General features: G+C 45.6%; 1 protein-coding gene across 7 annotated transcripts in view; it reads left to right on the forward strand.

Moving 5' to 3' along the window:
- mast4 (microtubule associated serine/threonine kinase family member 4) overlaps positions 1-18,744 on the forward strand; it is an 88,866-nt gene that overhangs the window by 6,940 nt on the left and 63,182 nt on the right. For 5 of the 7 annotated variants that reach the window (XM_076757483.1, XM_076757489.1, XM_076757484.1 and 2 more), the window contains exons 2-3: positions 9,467-9,620; positions 14,072-14,205. In XM_076757483.1, the coding sequence (XP_076613598.1) occupies positions 9,467-9,620; positions 14,072-14,205 (288 nt within the window). Of the gene's footprint in view, positions 1-375; positions 448-2,244; positions 2,549-9,466; positions 9,621-14,071; positions 14,206-18,744 lie in introns of those variants that run through there. The other 2 variants (XM_076757490.1, XM_076757488.1) reach the window with 2 other exon arrangements.

Here is an 18,744-nt window from a genome sequence, read left to right on the forward strand (position 1 = left end):
GACGGGCCTGTTCTCTGAAGCTGGGAGGGCAACTGTCGCACGTTGCATCACTGCTTACTTGTGTATAAATATTTGCTCCTGAGACAAAGTTTAACTCTCTCCGCGCTGCTCCTGCGCTGTGCCCCTTAATAAGCCGCCAGTTATTTAAGCAGGCACCCAGTTGGCGTGATCAGAGGGACATCCAGTGTCACTGTGCGCTTTGTGGCTAAGAGGATTAGCGCAATCTGGTTAAGACTCTTTTCACTCCTGCGTTGGACTGCGTGTCTCCATGTTTGATTTTTGACTCCTGTCCCTTCGTGTGCGTCCACGTCTTCCTTTGATCGACATCGTCTGTGATGACTGAACGCTGGAAGTGACACAGGAGCTTAAGTTTGTCTCTACCTGGATGAAATGTCTCTAGGTCGGAATTTACCTGTCGGTCAGTTCACATCATCGGAGGGAAGCAAGGTAAGGCTGACTCTGCTGATTGGATTAGGGAGAAGGGTCAGTCTGCCGTTGTGTTTTAGTTTGTATGTGAACTGATATTGATTTACTTGTTATGGTTCAGTTGCTTCTCAGTTAACACACTTGATTGAGTTTATATCTGTATTTTTTGAAAAGTGTTCCTGAGCTCATGGACGACTGTCCCTGATCACCTGTCACCAATGAACCCGTTTACCTGTGGAACGTTCCAAACAGGTGTTTCTGGAGCGTTCCACATCAAATGCTAACTATGGGGGTTTAATGTTAAGGTGCCGTTTACACTATTTGGGCCCAAATCTGTTTGCGTTTATCATGTTTGAATCTGAGGCACATAAACGACCCTCACGGCCACGAGGTCGCACGGCTCTGAGGAGACTTTCTCTAATCACTTTATGACCTGACGAGTATTTTCGTTTTGCACATCATGACCAAAGTGTAATCGGTTGCTCCCTGGCCTGAGGCCCATCAGTGCAGCCGATAATATGGGATGCACGCATTAAGCTTCTAAGGCTCCAAATCCAGGAAAGCGGAGCTAATACAATGCATGGTTTAATTCTTTACACGCTGAAGATAACACATGTGAAACGGTCAGCTGTAGGAAACCGGAGGATGAAAGAGCCGCTTTATTTTCCCAACTTGAGATCATGTCAACACAGGAAACTGAATTCCCATGTGACCGCACACAGAGTTCAGATGCTCCTAGATTTTCTGCAGCTAATGGAGGCACGGTGTCAGCGTGAGGAGAAAAATAAAGTGTCCACAGGGTGACGGAGATGCTGGAGGACCCCGTGGAGGGTTTCAATCACTCGGAGTTATTTAGGTTTGAGCCGTGAGACTTTCTGAGTGTCTGCGTTCCTCGTGAGTAAACAGCGAGGGAAGAGCGACTCAGGCCGGACCGGAATTCGGGGAGAGTTGAAGAAGACAGATGTTGGGTGAAAAGGTCGTCCTGAACATAGTTTGCTGCACTGCAGTTGACCCTGAGAAGAAGAGCGAAGAACATGCTGAAGGGTTCACTGAGCACAGTCCAGAAAGACGTCAGGGCTGTTAGATAATCACGCCGTGTGTTTGCATTAACGGCAGCAACAGTCCTCCTCCTATACATCGCTTCATCCAGCTGACCAATCGCTCTCTCCCTCCTCCAAAGCCACTGTCCAATCGTAGCTTAGCAGCCGTAACGGGCCTGTCAGGCTTTGGGTTTCTCCAGATGCTGAAGCAGCGAGCAGGTCTGCAGAGTCGGCTGCAGTCACTGCAGCTAACAGAGTGTTTCTGAGCACCAGTGCTGCAACAATTAGCATACTAGCTAGCCACAGAGGGTAAAATCAGTTTTGATGGTCCACGGGTAGAAATGAGAAGCCCAGACGAGCTGTTTAAGGGTCGCTGAAAAAAAGAAGGGGTTCGTAGGTGAAAAGCTGGCCGCCATAGAGAGGAAGGGGGGGTGATGTCGTTTAGATACGATGATGTGACGATACACAGCCCCCCCCCCCCAGTCCTATGGGAAGATGTTGGGGAGGGGGTTTCTGAAGTGGTTGGACTGTGTGGCACCTTAAGGACCCTCTGCAGTAGTGTTAGGCCCTTTAATCTTGTGTTTCCTGGTGTACTTGTACACTAAGTGAATTTGTGTGTATGGCTTTTAGTTTCTATTCATTGTTAGATTATTTGAATATAGTTCGGTTCGGTTCGGTTCGGCTGACGACATTTACATCGTAAATCTCCACCCACGATGAGGTGAGATTATGCAACGAGCTCCACTCTGCCGCCTGTGGTGGACTTTTAAATGCAACACTGCAGATTTAGGCTTTAAAAGCAGCACTTTGTCACGTCTTTGTTGTTCTGCGTAGAGTCTGGACTTCCTCACTAGAAGGACATTTCTTCATGAAAACCAAAGCGAAACGACCGAGGCGGGACATCTTGGAGTCGTTTCTCTTCAGTAACGCTCAGCTGAGTTTCTGATTTTAGATGCATGTGTGAAAATTTCATTTTTACCAATGCGTGTCATTGTCAGCTGTTTACCAGAGAAGGACGCGATCGAGAAGCAATAGCAGAGGGAGCAGTGAGTGAAACAAAGGCCAGCGGTGACTGGAAAGAGGTAAGGTGTAATACCTCTTGATATATGGGGTCTCGCTTCCTGTTTTACTGTAAATGCGTCCTCAGCGTGTCTTAGCAACCGCTGAAAGACACTGATAACAATGTGTTCCCACTTGTAAAAGGTTCCTTTCATCAGTCTCAGTGAAATGATCAACAACACTTCCCACAAATCCTTCAAAGGGAATTAATATCCCGGGGTGTGAATGCGTTTGCTAATTCTCCTTTTTGTACGACTGCTCGGGTTTTGTTGTTGCTGTCATGTGGAAATCAGCTCTCAGCTCACCTCTTCTGAGGCAGAAGAGTTAATGAAGTGCACCATACTATGTGTAAATTAGCAGGGAAAACGCAGACATTGCTCTTTATGTGCTTGCACTTGTTCTTATAGCCAAGCTTGCTGTCGTTTCTTGGTCGTGCAGCGTAGACCGCGTCCCAGCATGTGAGTACCACAGAGTTTTCCTCGGCTTGGACTGCTGGAGGATTTGTCTCGTGACCTTGGCCGCAGCGTCCCTGCGTGCAGCCTTGCTTTTTCTGCCCTTTCATCCTTGAATTTGCTTGTGTAGGATATGCATCTCTTCCTGCTGCTCTGTCCTTTTGTTTGGGTAGCTGTGCATGCTTGTGTATGTTCCAGTGTAGAAGAAGTGCCTCTTTGCTGTAGCTGAGCTGAGTTCCTCGCCTCCAGTGTATTTGCTCTTTGTAGTCTTGGCTGGTAAAGGTCAACAGCAGGAGTAAAACTCTGTTTGTTTGCTCAGTTTTCAGTCTTATCCGCAGTAGGTTTGCGTTACTTGATGGTGTAGTGACTCTGCATACTGTGTTAACTTGATAGTAATAATCCTTTTTTTGCATCATTGCAATATTTGGTGGTTCACTGGCAAACTAAAGTTATTATATTAAGTCATAATAATCAGTTCAGCAGCTCCCATCGGCTTTTTATTGCTGCTTTGGTTCACTCTCGTGTTGCTTTTGGCTGCAGCTGTTTCCAGAGAAGATGCACTGTATGCGCCCTGCTCAGCAGCAAACAGCAGACAAACACAGCTGGCGACGAGCTGGTAAACACAGCGCAGCATCCAGCACCTAAAGAGCCAGGTATTTCCCCCAGGAGTTGGTAACCATAAACAGAGCTACGACAGGGTGAACATTGGACTCGTGCCACAGGTGGCCAGAAACACAGTTGCTCTGTAACTGCTGGAAGTGTACGTAGATAACTGTTTTCCACCCCCCCTTTAAAGGATTTTAGCATATTGCAGTTTTTTTTTATGCATGTTGGAGTGACAGAAAATATTAAAAGGAGGTGGGTGTTGAGTTTCAAGCTAAACGGATATTGTGGTTAACGTGGTGTTGCAGACCGCGAGGGCATCAGGATGCCAGGCTGTGCAATCTTATGTACAATCAAAGTGTCGGCGTCGGTGTGTAAACGTGAGCCTCAGTGATAGAAAGTGTGACGGTGTCACAGCAAATAAGCAAAACACACTAACGTGGAAATAAAGCTGCCACACGTTCCTCCCGGTTTAAGGTTCATCTCTGGCTGGTAAACACCACCGGCTCTGCCTGTTGGCCACTCCATCGTCTTTGTTCGGCTTGTTTGCTGTCTGCTCTTTGCTTTGACAACAAAGGCTTGTTGGTACTGTCCACCGTGTGTGAAGCTGAGGGCGGAGGGGAGGACGGCGGGAGGAGGGGCGGCTCGGGTTTGATCTCGCTCTCTGGGGCTCTGCGTGGCTCTGGGCTGCGGGGGGGGGGGGGGGCGGTAGGTGAAAGGCCACCGGCTGCTGCCAGAGCTGCAACGTGTGCGCTGCCCGCTGTGTGCATAGCAGCTAACTGAAGCTGGCTCACTGCGGCGCTCTACATGTAATCAAACAGGCATTTAAAGGGCTGACACCCACTCTTAAAATCAATGCTGCAGATGTTTTGGCCCAGCAGAAATTTGACTTATATCCTGTAATAACGGAGCTTACTGTCAGCTGTGTTGCCATAACAAGAGCCTCCTTCTTCATTACATCCCTGAATATTACCCTGTTATGGTTTAGCTGTCACACATAAGTGCCTTTTTATGTATTATACACAGATAGAGGACACTCTTCATCGTTTCTAATTAGCTGCGCTATTTATGCTGCGCTGTCAGTGTTTACCTGCTTCATCCAAGGGCCTTTATTTATTATATATACTGCAGATAGAGGACGCTGCCTATTTAGATTGTTTATTTGGCTTGTTTTCTATAATTCTCTTGCAGGCCCACAATGAAAAAGTGTCTCACGTCTCATTTCAGCTGTCTTACAAGTTGCTTAAATTCAGATGTGCAGGGACAGGAAGTGTGGGTTTGCTGATTACGGGGATGATCATTTATCATTGGCTGATAAGCTCGGGCTGACCAAAACACAGTTGGCTCATACTTCTTTTCTGTTGCATCAACTGAGTCAGGAGGCGAAAGGTTGCAGGGATTACAAGGCTTATACAGCGCGGTTTGACTGTTGTGTGTTGGGTTTACATCGTCACACTGTACCGTGTGCTGAGTTAGTGGTTATCTTAAGCAGGCGGTAAGAATATCCCCGACAGTGGAAGGGAGCTCTCGTAGTCTTTGACTTTTTAAAATATTGATTCACTGATATTTCATGTTTGCACGGTCAAGTTAAAGCCATCAGACCAAAATTTATGGCACAGCCCTCCACTTCAGACTTTGACCGACTGCAGACAGCAAGGCGCTGATAGCTCACTGCTTCCCTTTACGAGCTGAAAGTCGTCTGATAGTCAAAACAGCCCGAGCTGCCTTTAAAACCACAGAACAATGATTTCTCTTAAACGGCCTCGAAGAAAGATGATGAAAGCCGAAATTAGGAAACACAGCACTTCTCCTCTTCTGGCCTGTGACTTCCTCCGTGATGTGGAAATCTTACACACAGTTAGCAGAGCTGCAGACCTCCAGCAGGCCGCCGTTCGTGCACCGTACATCATTATGCCGAAGCGTTAAGGTCAATACGACCTGTCCTGAGGAGGCTGCCAGATGCTTCTAGCTCTAAACAATGTGACTGGATGACGGAGGAGTTTACCGCTGATTGTTTCACAGTGTAACTCTAAGCTGCTTATACAGCCAATGCTTGGTTATTATCTGTTTGCTTTAAAATTACACAAAGCTCTCTCCGTTCCTTATTTCTCTGTGATTAATCTGAACGCGTTTGCTGTTTGTGACTTCACACTTTGGTGCAGTTTGTATATAATTTACAAAATTAGCATTAGCTCGCTAATGTGTTCTGTTTAGACTGAAGTATGGTTGTTAAATCTGAGCTGACATTTGATCAAAATTCTGTTTACGAATGATTTAAAATGCAAAGTTTTTAAATTATATTGAAGCTTTACACCGCTGAGACAATATACCTCATACTAAAAATGATTTGCTAACAGAATTAGCATCATTAGCCGTAGTTGAAACAATTCATCAGTGGATAATGAAAAACCAATCTGCAACTGGTGCCAGCCACTCAAATGTGAATATTTGCTGGTTTTATTTGTCTTTTTATGATATTAAACCACGTTTGAGGGGTTTTGTACTCATGGTCAGACAAACAAGGCATTTGAATGTATCAGCTGAGGCTTTGAGACATTGTGATGCATATTTTTATGGAGCAAATGATTAATCAAAAAAATATTTGACATAAAATGGAAAAAAAAAAATGCGTCTTGCGGCTTTATTATCAGCGTAATAATGCTGATTTTTTTTCCCCCTCAGATGTGATCATTTTTTGTCCCCTCAGTCTAAATGACGTGTACTGATTCTGAAACACATTAAGGCTGAATGAAATGATTGGCTGACCCACCTGACCCTCCCACAGGGTTAAGCAGTTACACAAGAACGGCAGAGAAAGTGCAGCCAACATTTCCCACTGCTAACATGCTAGCTTAACAGCTGTGAGTGCTAACAATAGCCGAGCTATTTATACAGCAAAGTCAAAGCGACTTCTCCAAAGCGTCGGTGCTTAAAGGTTTTAATACATCTTGAAGTCCAAAACTGTCATTTTTGTCATCTGTGACGGCTTGAAACAGTGACACAGACTTCCTGTTTACATAAACTTACATAATAAATAAAAATCGTCCTGAGTACCAATACTTAAGATAAGATAAGGCTTTATTGATCCCACACTGGGGAAATTAAGTTGTTACAGCCAGAAAGTATTAAAAAAAAAGCAAAAAAAGAACAGAGCAGAGGCACAGAAAGGTCGAGATAAAGAGTGTACGGGGTGTAGAAAAGAAAATCAACTATGTATATGTACTTCATGTACAGATAAAAAAACCATTGCCAGTATTGTTATGAGAAAACTACTAATGTCATATGTTTTATTACACTTGAAAAATACTGTTGCATAGAAACGACACTGAATTTCTACTTTGATACTTTTTTGATACCATGTCTTTAAAATGATACAATCTTCATTAATGATACATTCAGCAGTATCAAAGTACAACAGAGCTACAGTCAGATTTCCAACAGGAAAGAAGCTCATTTGTATCATATAGAAGTTTAAATTCAGGTACTGTGACGTTAGTCAGCGAGTGAAGTGTTCATGTGCCGCGGCGGCAGCAGCTCTGAGCTAACGACGTGACTGAAGCTCTGCTGCTCTTTGGCAGAACATTGGTTTTCTCTCAAAGCAGCTTGTTGACTTCTAATTTAATTAATAATTCCTGAAAAGTGCAGTCTAAGCAAGTAACTTGAAACAAAAGTGCAAATGAACATTTGGCATCACAGCTCCTCGTCTCAGCCTCAGTAATGGTTATTGGCTAAATATTAGGTGGTGGGTGTGTGACTCAGTGTGTGTTTATTGAGTCGAGCCGTAGCTGCGGTGTTCAACAAAGGCTGGATTGTGGTTCGACAATAAGTTTGTTATTTGGATTCAGTTGCAGGGGCTCTCCGCGACGTTGCATCGATTCCTCCTTTAAAAGAAGCTGCTCTTCGTCTCGACTCGTCTTTCCTTTAGCATTTTGACGGTCGGCGTGGTTTTTCTTACATTGTCCTGCACAGATGGAAAGTTTTTGCCATCGTACTCTCAGCACAGCATGAGGTTATATAATAAAACAAATGTCTTCCCTGAACACATGCAGTGTATTTAAACTGTCTGTTCTACATGAAATGTCACCATGTATTTGCCAACTGGGTGTCTGTCGAGCTGATGTCTGTGTTTAGACACAGCTGGGAGATAATTCACGCTGCACCGGACTTCCTGTCCGCTCTTCACGTGATCTTTATTTTAGAGTATCTGATAGCGCTTAAAGCAGATCTGAAGCTGATGACTTAAGATCAACTTAATGATATAAAATCCAGTGTCTCTGGCTGCGGTTCGTCCTGAGTGTCCGCTCTCTCTGCTTGTCTGCATTCACCGGGAGGTCAAGCCACCCTGCAAAGAACTGGTCTTGGTTGACCCTAATGCTGCTGGGATCATGAATCACCTTATAGAGAAGCAGAGGGTATTTCCTTCCACAGAAAGCTCTGAGCCATGTGTATCTTTGTGTTCTCAGGGAGGGCCCCTTCCTCACCGCCGGGCATTGTTATGTGGCCCGAGCTTCTTGCAGGGTCATTATCTCCAGAGAACAGTCTGGGGCAACCTGCTGCACGGTGAAATGTAGAGTAATGCATCTCTAACCCCTCGTATTCCTTGATGCAGACCGTTGCATGCTTTTTACTTTTCTGGCCAGGATTGTATGTTCTCTCGACTCTGTTTTAATATTCTGTGGTAGTTTGGGATGCTGGCCTGTTGCTTGAAAAGCCAGAACAGACAAGGGTGTGACAACCTTCTTGGATTGAGGAACTGGTTCATAAACTGCAGTTTGCTCTCAGCTGTGAGCTGAGCGTTATTTGGGGAACACCCTGGGAATCCCCCTCCCAGATCATCGGGAGGTTTACAGATCTGCAGCCTTGTTTTTCATAGTTCTGTGCATCACGAAAAGCTCTTCGACCGTGACTTCGATCAAACCGGGAGACTTCAGATAGACGTCTGAGTTCGTCAAACCACTCCGCTCTCTTCTCTCCATCATTGGTTTGAGTGTTTTTCCACACGGCAGGGTGAAGATATTTACCTTGCCGTTGTGTTTGTAGGAGTGCTAGTCAGTCACCTGCAGCCCTTTTTCAGCTTTGTTTCTCTTTGTTCTGCTCCTCCCCGGCTAAATATGACAGAATACATCCGTATCCAGTTGATTTGGCCAGAAGAAAAACAGAACTAATGAAGCTCCACCGCTGCATTTCCTGTAACTTCTTCGTAATAAACATATCCTGCTCAGTGTTTCCTCTAGTGAATTATTCATATTGATGATAATGAGTTGGCCATGAGCATCAACAGAGAATACACTGCCAATGTTATTTAAGCCCTAAAATCTGTCTGTCTTAGCATAAACTTGTTAAATCTTCCTTTCTTTTCCTGTTCTCTGGTAACTTCATCCCATCCTCTGCCCTGTCTGTGGCTCTGCCTGAGGAGAAAATACTGTTGGCACAGAATGATTAGCAACAACAAAACAGCATTTATTTTTCTGCATTTGTTTGCCTTCATTGGACACAGTGAGGTCATGAGGGAGACAGGAAATGAGGGCAGAGAGAGGAGCATGACATGCAACAAACTTCATCAGCTGGAGTCACTTTAATCCATTAATTAAGTGCCCTGTATAGACTGTACATCCACTGATAGACCTATTTTGACTTCAAAGCCCCTCAAAGATCTAGACAGAAGCTTACTTTCATATGTCTGCACAGTCCTCCTCTCAGTTGTGTCATAGCTCAGTGGAACTTGGCATATTGGTCAGCAGGATAAAACAAACACAAAAACAAAGCGAGACAGAACGAAGCATTTCAGGAATGTGGATCTCGTCCCTTATATGGTTAAAACAATAACCTCCAGTGAAACTGAAGGCATTTCTTAACCAGCTGATTGTTTTCTGTCTTCTCCTCCAGCTGGACAACATCCTCTACCCTCCCTCCACATCCCTCCGGAAGTCCAGTAACCCCGAGCTGACTCATGGCTTAAGTCCCGCTCTCAAATTCAGGCGACACCTCAGCGACGATGGGAAACACGTTCGAAGGAGGAGCCTAGGGGGGGGTCTCACAGGTAATCCATGCGTGGGCTTCCTATGTTTGCTGTAGGTGGCCGTACATTAACATGAAACCCAGTTACCAATCACACAAGCCCCTCATCAGATCACCTAATCGCCGTCCCCTCCCTCCTGGGACTCGCTCACCTTTACATGTTTCCACTGTTAGAAGATTTATTTGTATGGTCAGAGGGAGAAAAATGGTTTATGTTAATCTCTGTCACATTAACGGCTACAAACCAATGACCATCTATCACTTATAGAGTGCACGGATGCTTCTTAATGGGGAATTAATACCCCTTAATGGCTCTGAAGAGTAATCCAGCCGAGGAGGTCGTTTTATTTGTATTTGCTCTTTTGAGAGATCACAGACTTGTGCCACCAGCCTCTTCTAATGGAGGCGAGGGTTTTTTTTTTGTTTCGTTTGTGGAGTTCAAAGGGAAAAATTTGTGGAAAAATGTCTTTCTCGACGCTGCCCGGACTAATGAGGATAATCCACAGGCCCTGCTCTTTCCAGCATTTCTCACCTTTGTGGAGAAAATAGCTCCCAAAGAGGTGCTTTGAAGTCAAAACTCCACTTCAAATCAATGACTGTTCTCAGTTTCAGCAAGGAGTGATCAGCACTCACCATCTGTCACTTAAAGCTGCCTCTGAGAGCAGGATTTCTCAACGAATGCAACAATGATGGAGTCACACTTGGCGAGAACACCACTCTCAAGTGCATCAGAGATAAGGTTGATGGGATTAGATCATCGTCCGCGAACAGCCGAGATGTGACCCCAACGGCACCGAGCTGGACGCCCTCCAGACCTGTGAACCGTCACAGGATCAGATCTTTTCCAGCCCACATTGCTGTTTACGTAAAGGCCCCGAGGACATATTTTCTCCATCAGCTTCTCACTGTGAACGACGGGAACACACAGCTTCCTGCCAAAGTTTTGATTATTTCACAGCAGAGACTTCTCATCCTCTCATGCTGGTTTCTCAGTGCTCCTCCTGCTGGTTTAAAGGGGGCGGGGCACAGATGGAAAAAGGTGATGTCACATAATTCAGAGCGCCAGTCAGGCCGCAGCGGTATTTGAATCAGCAGTTGCGGGGTTTGAACATGGCGGTCCGGTGGTTGGGATGCAGTTTTCGTGGGTTGAACTCAGAATCAGAACAGCGTATTGATCCCTGAGGGGACGTTGGGTCAGTTGCTTCCATTGTAGAACAAGGTAGAAGATAAGACAAGACTTCATTTATCCGATGCTGAGGAAATTCACGTCTTACAGCAGCAGAATAAAGAGAGGTATAGAAACAGAACAAGTAGAACAAATAGACGTCAGCACAGAGCGATCCTCCTGGAACTGTAAAATTCCTTGTGTGAGGATTTTACAGGTAGGGAGCAAATCCTGCAGCGTGGACGTGCAGAATACAAACCCGAGCAGTTTTAGTGTTTCTAGTAGGAATTACTCTATGGCGCACATGCGCGCAATTACACCCAATTTATGTCCAGTTTGCAGTAACAAGGGATCTCTAACAGTTTGGAAAGAGGAGAGCTTTGCTGATCTGAAGTATGCAGCTTCACTGTGCCTCTGGATAGAGGAGTGGGTGTCTGGCTCACATGGACGCACATAAATTCCTCTTTCTGGCTCTTCGGCTGCAGCCTTGTTTGCTTCCATTCAGAAAGCTGCGAGACCTCAGGCTGGTTGTGTGTTTTATGGCTGTGAACAGCTTATTTTTCAGTTATACGCGCAGCCTCGCCGATGAAGTCAGTGAAAGATTGCGATCATTAGGTGCAGCTTTGAATGAGCGCGTCACAGGTTACATGTCAGCTTCCATTGGCTTTGTTTCTAATTTCAGACTGGATCTAATAGAGGTGTCTTCCTTTTATTGATTTCAACACAACTTACTTTGTTGTTACAGTATGTTTGCACAGTCCCTGAGGGTCCATACTGTTTTTTAAAGGTTATGCTTTAACGTTCAGACAGTTGAAAGTTATCAGATGAATTTCTTTTAGCGTCAGTATGACTGTAAATTCACTCATGTACCAGGACAGTAAGACACAACCCCAGACTGTACGAATGTTGTGGTTAGACATCAATACTATATCCTTAGGTTCCTTATGTTGGCATATAAACAAACTGTGTGTGAGTGTTTGTGTTTTAACCCCCCTGAACAATGAGGAGTTGTTTTTCTCTGACAATGGGACACAACCCTCAGTTAGCTTGACTCACCTGGAAAGGCGAGTCAAGTTTTTAAGCCTCTGATCCATCTGACAGGATGAGTGAGTGTCGACCTTGATGGAGATATTTTTAGGTAAAAAGTCCAACTTTATGAAACCCGGCAGAACAGTGACAGCGTGTGCAGATAGTTTTGATTTGTCCGTTTGTCCGTCACTTCATGAGTCATGCAGGAGATGTGTGTTAGTCCCATTTTCCCGATCGCCGCCCGCCCGTTCAAAAAGTGTTGACTGATGTCTGAAGACAGATTTCCTTTATGCCTGGATGTGATGACTCTAGTGAGGAAAGCGTTTGCCGGTAAGGAAGGAAGGTCTTCAGTTTTTCCTCCTCATCCTGTTTGGTCTCCCTTCAGCTCTCTGGGTTTTACTACAGCGGTGCCCTGATAATGCACTTTGGTCCAGCCTCATAATTGTGTCTGTTTTCAGTGTTTTCGATTTCTTTTGCAGAAGAATTTATTGCACAGAGGTCTGAAACCACAATCCAGCAGTAATGTCAAGTGTACATAAAGGCAACATTATTGCAGTAAATGGGACAGAAATGCAGATTTTACAAAATCCATTTGATCAGCTGGCACATTTACATGATGGAGCCAAGTGAACACGTTAATTAATGTGCTTTGTCCCCTGATAATTGTTTAGTGAATTTAATTACGGACCTTCAATAGAAATGGCTGCAGCTTCAGTCTCTTTTAGAGGCTTTTCATGTCTGTGCTTGAGAGTCGACAGCTGATCGTCACATCATTGTTATATTAGAGAGACACCTTTTAAAGTCTGATGTCGTGCCCTCGGATGGCGCCCTCCTTCAGCCGGAGGTGGGACTGAGAGTGTCAGACATCAGACAGATAAACAAGAAATCAGTTAAAGAATGAAATGAAAGGAAATGGTGTTTCACTTTGATTATCAGGCCGGAGCTGCACGCTGAAGGAAGTTAAAAGAAAACACATTCTTCAATGGAAGCAGGATGTGCTCAGAACGGCCCAATCGATACGACTCATGGCAGCAAGGTAATCCTGCTGTCTGCTTATGTTTTCTATTAATGACCCCAAAGATGATAAATCATCAATTAACTGCTCACATCTGAACTGGGGTGTGCTAAAAAGCTCCAAATAAGGATGCATGTTTAAAATATGCCAAGTCCAAAATGGCTTTATTATTAAAAAACGCGCCTTCGTGAGGTGCAGCTCTTAATTGGCTTGCGTGCCTCTGAAGCGGCTGTGGTGTTAGCTTTTAGCAAGACAGTGAATTCATAAAAGCGTAACACACATGATGAAAAGCGATCCCTGCTTTAGGCCATAAGAGCCTGAGTGCAGTCCACTTATCCTCGCTCCCCTCACTGTGCCAAGATTAATCCTCTCCTCCGCCCGACTCCTCAAGTGTTTACTTGAACAGGAAATGGAAATATACACATGTGGATAAAAGATGACAACACCTCTAAGAATGATTTTCAATCCACGGAGCGCTGGCGGTGCACTGAGATCTGCGCATGCTGAGGCTGCTTATGTTATGTTTTGATCTCCGTCTTATCTCCGTCGGATTAAAGGAGGCAGATGGAAGTGGACGAGTGGTGGAAAGCAGCAGTTAGTGCCATCTAGCTGCCAGCCCTGGAAGCTGAATGTGCACATTCTCAGTTTTACAGAGCTTTTTCTTCCACGAAGCTCCTGTTGCTGTTAAAAGTTAAAGGCGGATCCATTAGTCAGCTTCGTCAGGCTTTGTGGTGTGCTGGTGCTTATGCAATGTCGAGATCAGCAGTGATCTCTTAATGGGCTTTCTCACCTTCTGGTCTAATTTAACCCTTTGACTTCCCGCCTGTCTGCACAGGCTCAGGGGCTTCAGCTTTACTCTGCTAACAAGAGCAGACGGCTGGGATTATCTTACAGTGCTGGTATGTTACTCAACCTGTATGTGTCCCCATTTCCTCCCTCTGATTATGAGTCAGGGGTCAGCGTTGCGACAAAGCTTGCCTGAGGCAGCAACACGTTTCAAAGACTGAGAAAGATGTGGAACGCTCCAGAAACACCTGTTTGGAACGTTCCACAGGTAAACAGGTGATAGTGTCATGAGTGGGTATGAAAGGGGCATCCGGGAAAGGCTCGGTCGTGAGATGATTGATGGGAGAGAAAAAGAAAAACATGAAGTTCTGCTGCACTAATTGGATCCATTTTACCTCGAGAAGTTATTTAAATTAACTCACAGCTGTAGTTTAAGCAGGGAAATGACTCTTTAACTGAACCTTTTGTTGCTCTGCAGGAAAGTACCTCCTGCTGCCCGCCACCCCCCAGCAGACGCAGACAGCATGGCAGCCGTCATCCGAGATCTCTAACCTGGTCCGGATGTGTTCCCTGAACCTCGGAAAGTCGGACCCCTCCCTCACCTCCAGCCTGGTGAGTACTGCCAAAATGACGAGCAGTCACTGCTTAAATCCAGCATAGTCCTCAAAATAAGCATTAAATCGTTAGCATCAAGTCAAAAGCTAACCGCTAATCGCAGTGGAGAAGCTAAACCAGAGGTTGGATTGTGACTTCATCAGTGAAATGGAAGCACAGTTGTACAACAGGATGTGACTCAAAAGTCCTGCAAACCTGAGTGTGAACTGAGATCAAACGCACATTTTCACCTGCGGACTGGTTTGTGGCCGACGTCTGGTTTAATGAATGGCCGTGTGTTTCGCTCCTGGTTCTTATCTGTCACTGCTGCAGGTTTACAAAGCTGCTGGAAAACTACTTTACAAATGCACACAAAGAAAGACGCCATTTTAAGGTGTTTTAAGGCTAAATACTTACAATACAAACACACACAATGGAGGAAAAAAATGAACAAAACAGAGTAAAAACACACTCAAAGAGGTCCGAGTGCATCCCCAGTGTGATCCGAATGAAGTCACGCACACGGAGGTGACCTTCAGATGACGCTGACAGATACCTCTGATTGTATCTCACTGCTGAGACGAGATCAGCCTACAGCCCATCAGAGGCTAATCCAATGCCGTTAAGCTATGAGTCATTCCCAGTGCGCGCTCCCTATCAGTTAGAGAAAAGGTTAATGTAATAAAAGGCCTTTGTGTGTGCATAAATCTGAGGGGGTCGCCCCAGAGTGGAGGTGTAACCTGAGCTGGAGGAGGTCTACCTCTCTCTCAGATGACGTCATGTTGAGCCTGTTTACACTAATAACATAAAACCACTTACACAATATCTGATCCTCTGAGGGTCTTTGTTACTTAGCTTGAAATACACAATCTTCATGATTAAGATAGTAACTGAAGGCATCTCAGAGGATTTTAATGATTTCATCTGTGGTTGAAGTGCAAAATATCTGAACTCATTTCGTACACTGGGGGGCGCTGGTGCTTTTTCAATATGCAGAGGGAAAACATTTGGATCCTCCTGCTGTTAAAAGCCACAAATTAATCCCTCTGGTCATCCTGCCCTGCAGAGTGAATGAAAACACGATTTCCTGTAACATAATGGTCCTCCAGTCGATGCGCCGACGACCTGAAGGAGTCTTTAATGTCTCTGACTTTGCCAGCCTTTTCGGATATTTGTGTTTCAGAATAACGCTCCGCTCGTCCCCGTAGGCTTGTGTTTGCTTGGCAGACATCACGTGAAGGTCAGAGCATGAGATCAGCCACACTGCAGCGCTCTGTGAGCTGGTATCCTGCTCAAGGGCACTTCAGCAGGAGAGATGAGATGCGCCACATGCAGCTCCTCCACCTGCTCTGACTCGACACTGCTGCATGGATCCGCTAAGACTTTACCTGCGTCACACTGAACATCAGGAGTGTGTGATAGAAGTGCGCTTGGTGCGCTCTGAGCCCTCAATCAGTTAATGCACTCGGCTGTCAGGTCAGGGGGACCTGCGAGGCTGCAGTCTTCATCAGACCCCATTCAGCAAATGGGACTGCAGACAGGCGGTGGAAAATGGGCTTACTGCCGGGCGCTCCGTTAGCTCGTCTGCTGTGTGAACCACGCAGCGGCCCGGGTTCGATTCCAGCCCGAGGCGGTTTGCTGCATGTCATCCCACCTCTCCTCTGCCTCTTCTGTCACTACCCAAAGCAGAAACACCAAAAAATATCATCTTAAAAAAAAAAGAAAGTACAAAATGAGCCTGATTATCAAATGGTGAAAGAACTCACTGTGAATATTCAGAAACATCTTCTTGATCCATGCACGACCCGAGGAGCGTCTCAAGTGTCTGCACACCAGACTTTCCACAAAACTACACCGGAGTGCTGCTGTGGTCTCATCAGATAAATTCCAAACGCACCGCGTCCATAACTTAGTTCAGCAAGAAAATCGCTTTGAAAGGACGATCATTCAACAGATGGAGCAGCCTCTCAAAACTTTAAATGAACTAATTTCTTCAATTTATGCGCAAATTCTCTTCAACACCGTCACTGAAATTAAATGGAGCTGTCACTTTTAATGATTAATGGATGCTTTCAAGGCTAAAAATGAATAGTTTAGACTCCTTTAGATAAGAATGAGTGTCCTCAGGTGACAGGGCTGCTTGAAACTAATGCTTGCCAACACCGTGGCTTTATTCTAACTGAGCTCTGTGTGTTTTTAATCCTTCCCCGCTGTTCTTTGAATGCATCCAGCGTCCGGTTGGGATCGTCTTTTATGTTGAGCGCAGTTCAAATGTCGTCCCATCCTTATTCTTATTCTTAACGCTGTTTGCATGCCCTCTGTGACTCGGCGGTTGGCACCATGGGAACATTAGATGCCGGTGACCGCCGCTCAGATATTGTCATGTGTAGACTCAAGCTGAATGGCTGATGCGTTGCTCCGTGTGAACGGCATGTTAGAGCCGGCCGCAGGGCTTCATCTCCATCGTGCCTCTGGAACGAGCTGAGAAAAGATGGTGGATTGGTTGACCTTGAGAGAGGAGCGAAAGAGACAAACACCTCAGCTTCTGTGCTGTTTTCCAATGTTGGAGGGATCCAACCATCTTCAGTGCTCTTGAAGCTAGCAGAGATGATGCTCGTCAGTCACACAGACAGAGTGGCATTTGTCATAATGATGGTTTTATGACTGGGAAGTGAAAGTCCCTGGCCTTAGTGACAATGAATAATGGCTGCCAACGTCACACACTGCGAGGCCTCATCCAGTGTGCCGAGCATGCGATTGTCGTCATTTCTAACTGCGGTCAGATTAGGCAGATATGTTCGTGTCTGAAGAGATTTGATTGGCTGTTGGGTTCGGTTACTGTTCATGCAGTTTGAAATGGGCACAAGCAGCTGGTTCGGGTTCAGGCTGTATTGCAGGGTTTTTTTTTTTTACGAGAAATCCTAGAAAAGTGGTGGCATTGTTAAAATATTCATTTCAAGGGCTTCTGGGAAACTGCGGTGCTTAATTTGAGATTTTGTTCTTCATTATGTAGCAGGGCATAATTCACTTTTTATTGCTTCACAGTTCTCCAGAGTCATCGAAGAAGCCGAAGTGCTTCTGTAGTTAAGATCTCTAAAGATGCTTCTGCTCCTCAGTCAGATGATCTTCATTCAACTCCTGAAGGAGAAAATATACCAGCATGAACTTCCTCGACCGTCACCATCAGCGTAGATGCTGCCTTGTTATGAATTGATGAATCTTCTTTGGCTGCAATAACCAGTGATTTTGATTATCAGTTAATCTGTCGCTTCTGTTAGGTTCAGAACGGTTAATGGAAATAAAGCCAAGCGTAGTATCCAAAGCGCAGGAGCTGCAGAGTAAATGAAGGTAAAATGAGTCACAGCGATTCCCTCGCCAGCAAATCATGTTCTCCAGATGCAGGAGAACATGTTTGTTTGCTACACACCCGAGCGAAAATCACTTTCTGTATATTCCTAAACTATTTTGCATCACTGAGGTGACCCTGAATTCCACCGGCCGCGTCCCAGAAGCGTATGTTGGCTCGGTTTTGACAGGCGACGCGTCAACCTGCCTGACAGGAGGTCAGACACGGAGCGGTGCAGTGAATCACAGCCACGGTGCCTAAACAGGCACATGAACGATTCAATTTTGAAGAAGTAGAGTTGAAATATGAACAAACCGTTTACAGGAAATTAAATTGAACTCCACTGACCTGCTGTAGCGTCTCCTGAACTCAAACCTTCCACCTGAGTCCTCGCTTGAGCGAACGCGTCGAGGGAGAGTGCTGCCGAGACGATCGTCAGGAGGATTTGCGTCTTTGTCTCGGACAGACGATTATTTTGTTCTGGAGGCTGAACCCGCCTGCTGCCACGCTGGAGACTGGAATTACCACTTCAACCGGAGCTTTGGGTGCTTCCCAAGCAAGACTCGGGATTTCCCAATCGTGCAGGCACTCGCTCCACCGGGAGGAAGTCCTGCAGCGTGCTCCCCTTCTGCACCCCAAACACGGCTGCAAACTTTCTAAAGAAACTCATCTACTGTGCCTTTGTGCGATAGCTTTGCTCTGAGGCGATATAGCCGACCAAGCTAAATTAATATGCACACTTGCCACCAGCTGGACATGGGGTCTACAGTGGGTGATCTACATGTGGGTATTGATAGTGTACATACATATAAATACTCTAACAGTGTAATAGACAGTCAGTAGGATTGGTACTTTATTTACCCCCTCGTGTCCTACCTGTCTGCACCTTGGTTGCAGGTTTAAGCCTCGTTTGGTTCTGTCAGCCATGCTTTGGCCGCCCTTCGCCTCACAGTACTCCTGTTATTGCTTTTTTCCCTCCTTTGTGCTCTCCCATCATGCCCCTGGGTGTGCATGGCTCTTTGACAAGCGTGGCACATCTCTCTTGACTGTGATGCTCTTTGGCAGAAAATCAATACTTCACCTCTGGTGTGATATGGAGATAAGACCGTCATAATCCCGATGTTGTGCCTTTGTGGACTCTCGTTCTCCCTCATAATTGTAGTCAGCGATGTCCTTCGCTGATACCAGTTTGCTGCTGCGAAGGAATGAAC

Source organism: Chaetodon auriga, chromosome 19 (genome assembly GCF_051107435.1).
Source record: "Chaetodon auriga isolate fChaAug3 chromosome 19, fChaAug3.hap1, whole genome shotgun sequence".
NCBI classification, from domain to species: Eukaryota; Metazoa; Chordata; class Actinopteri; order Chaetodontiformes; family Chaetodontidae; genus Chaetodon; species Chaetodon auriga.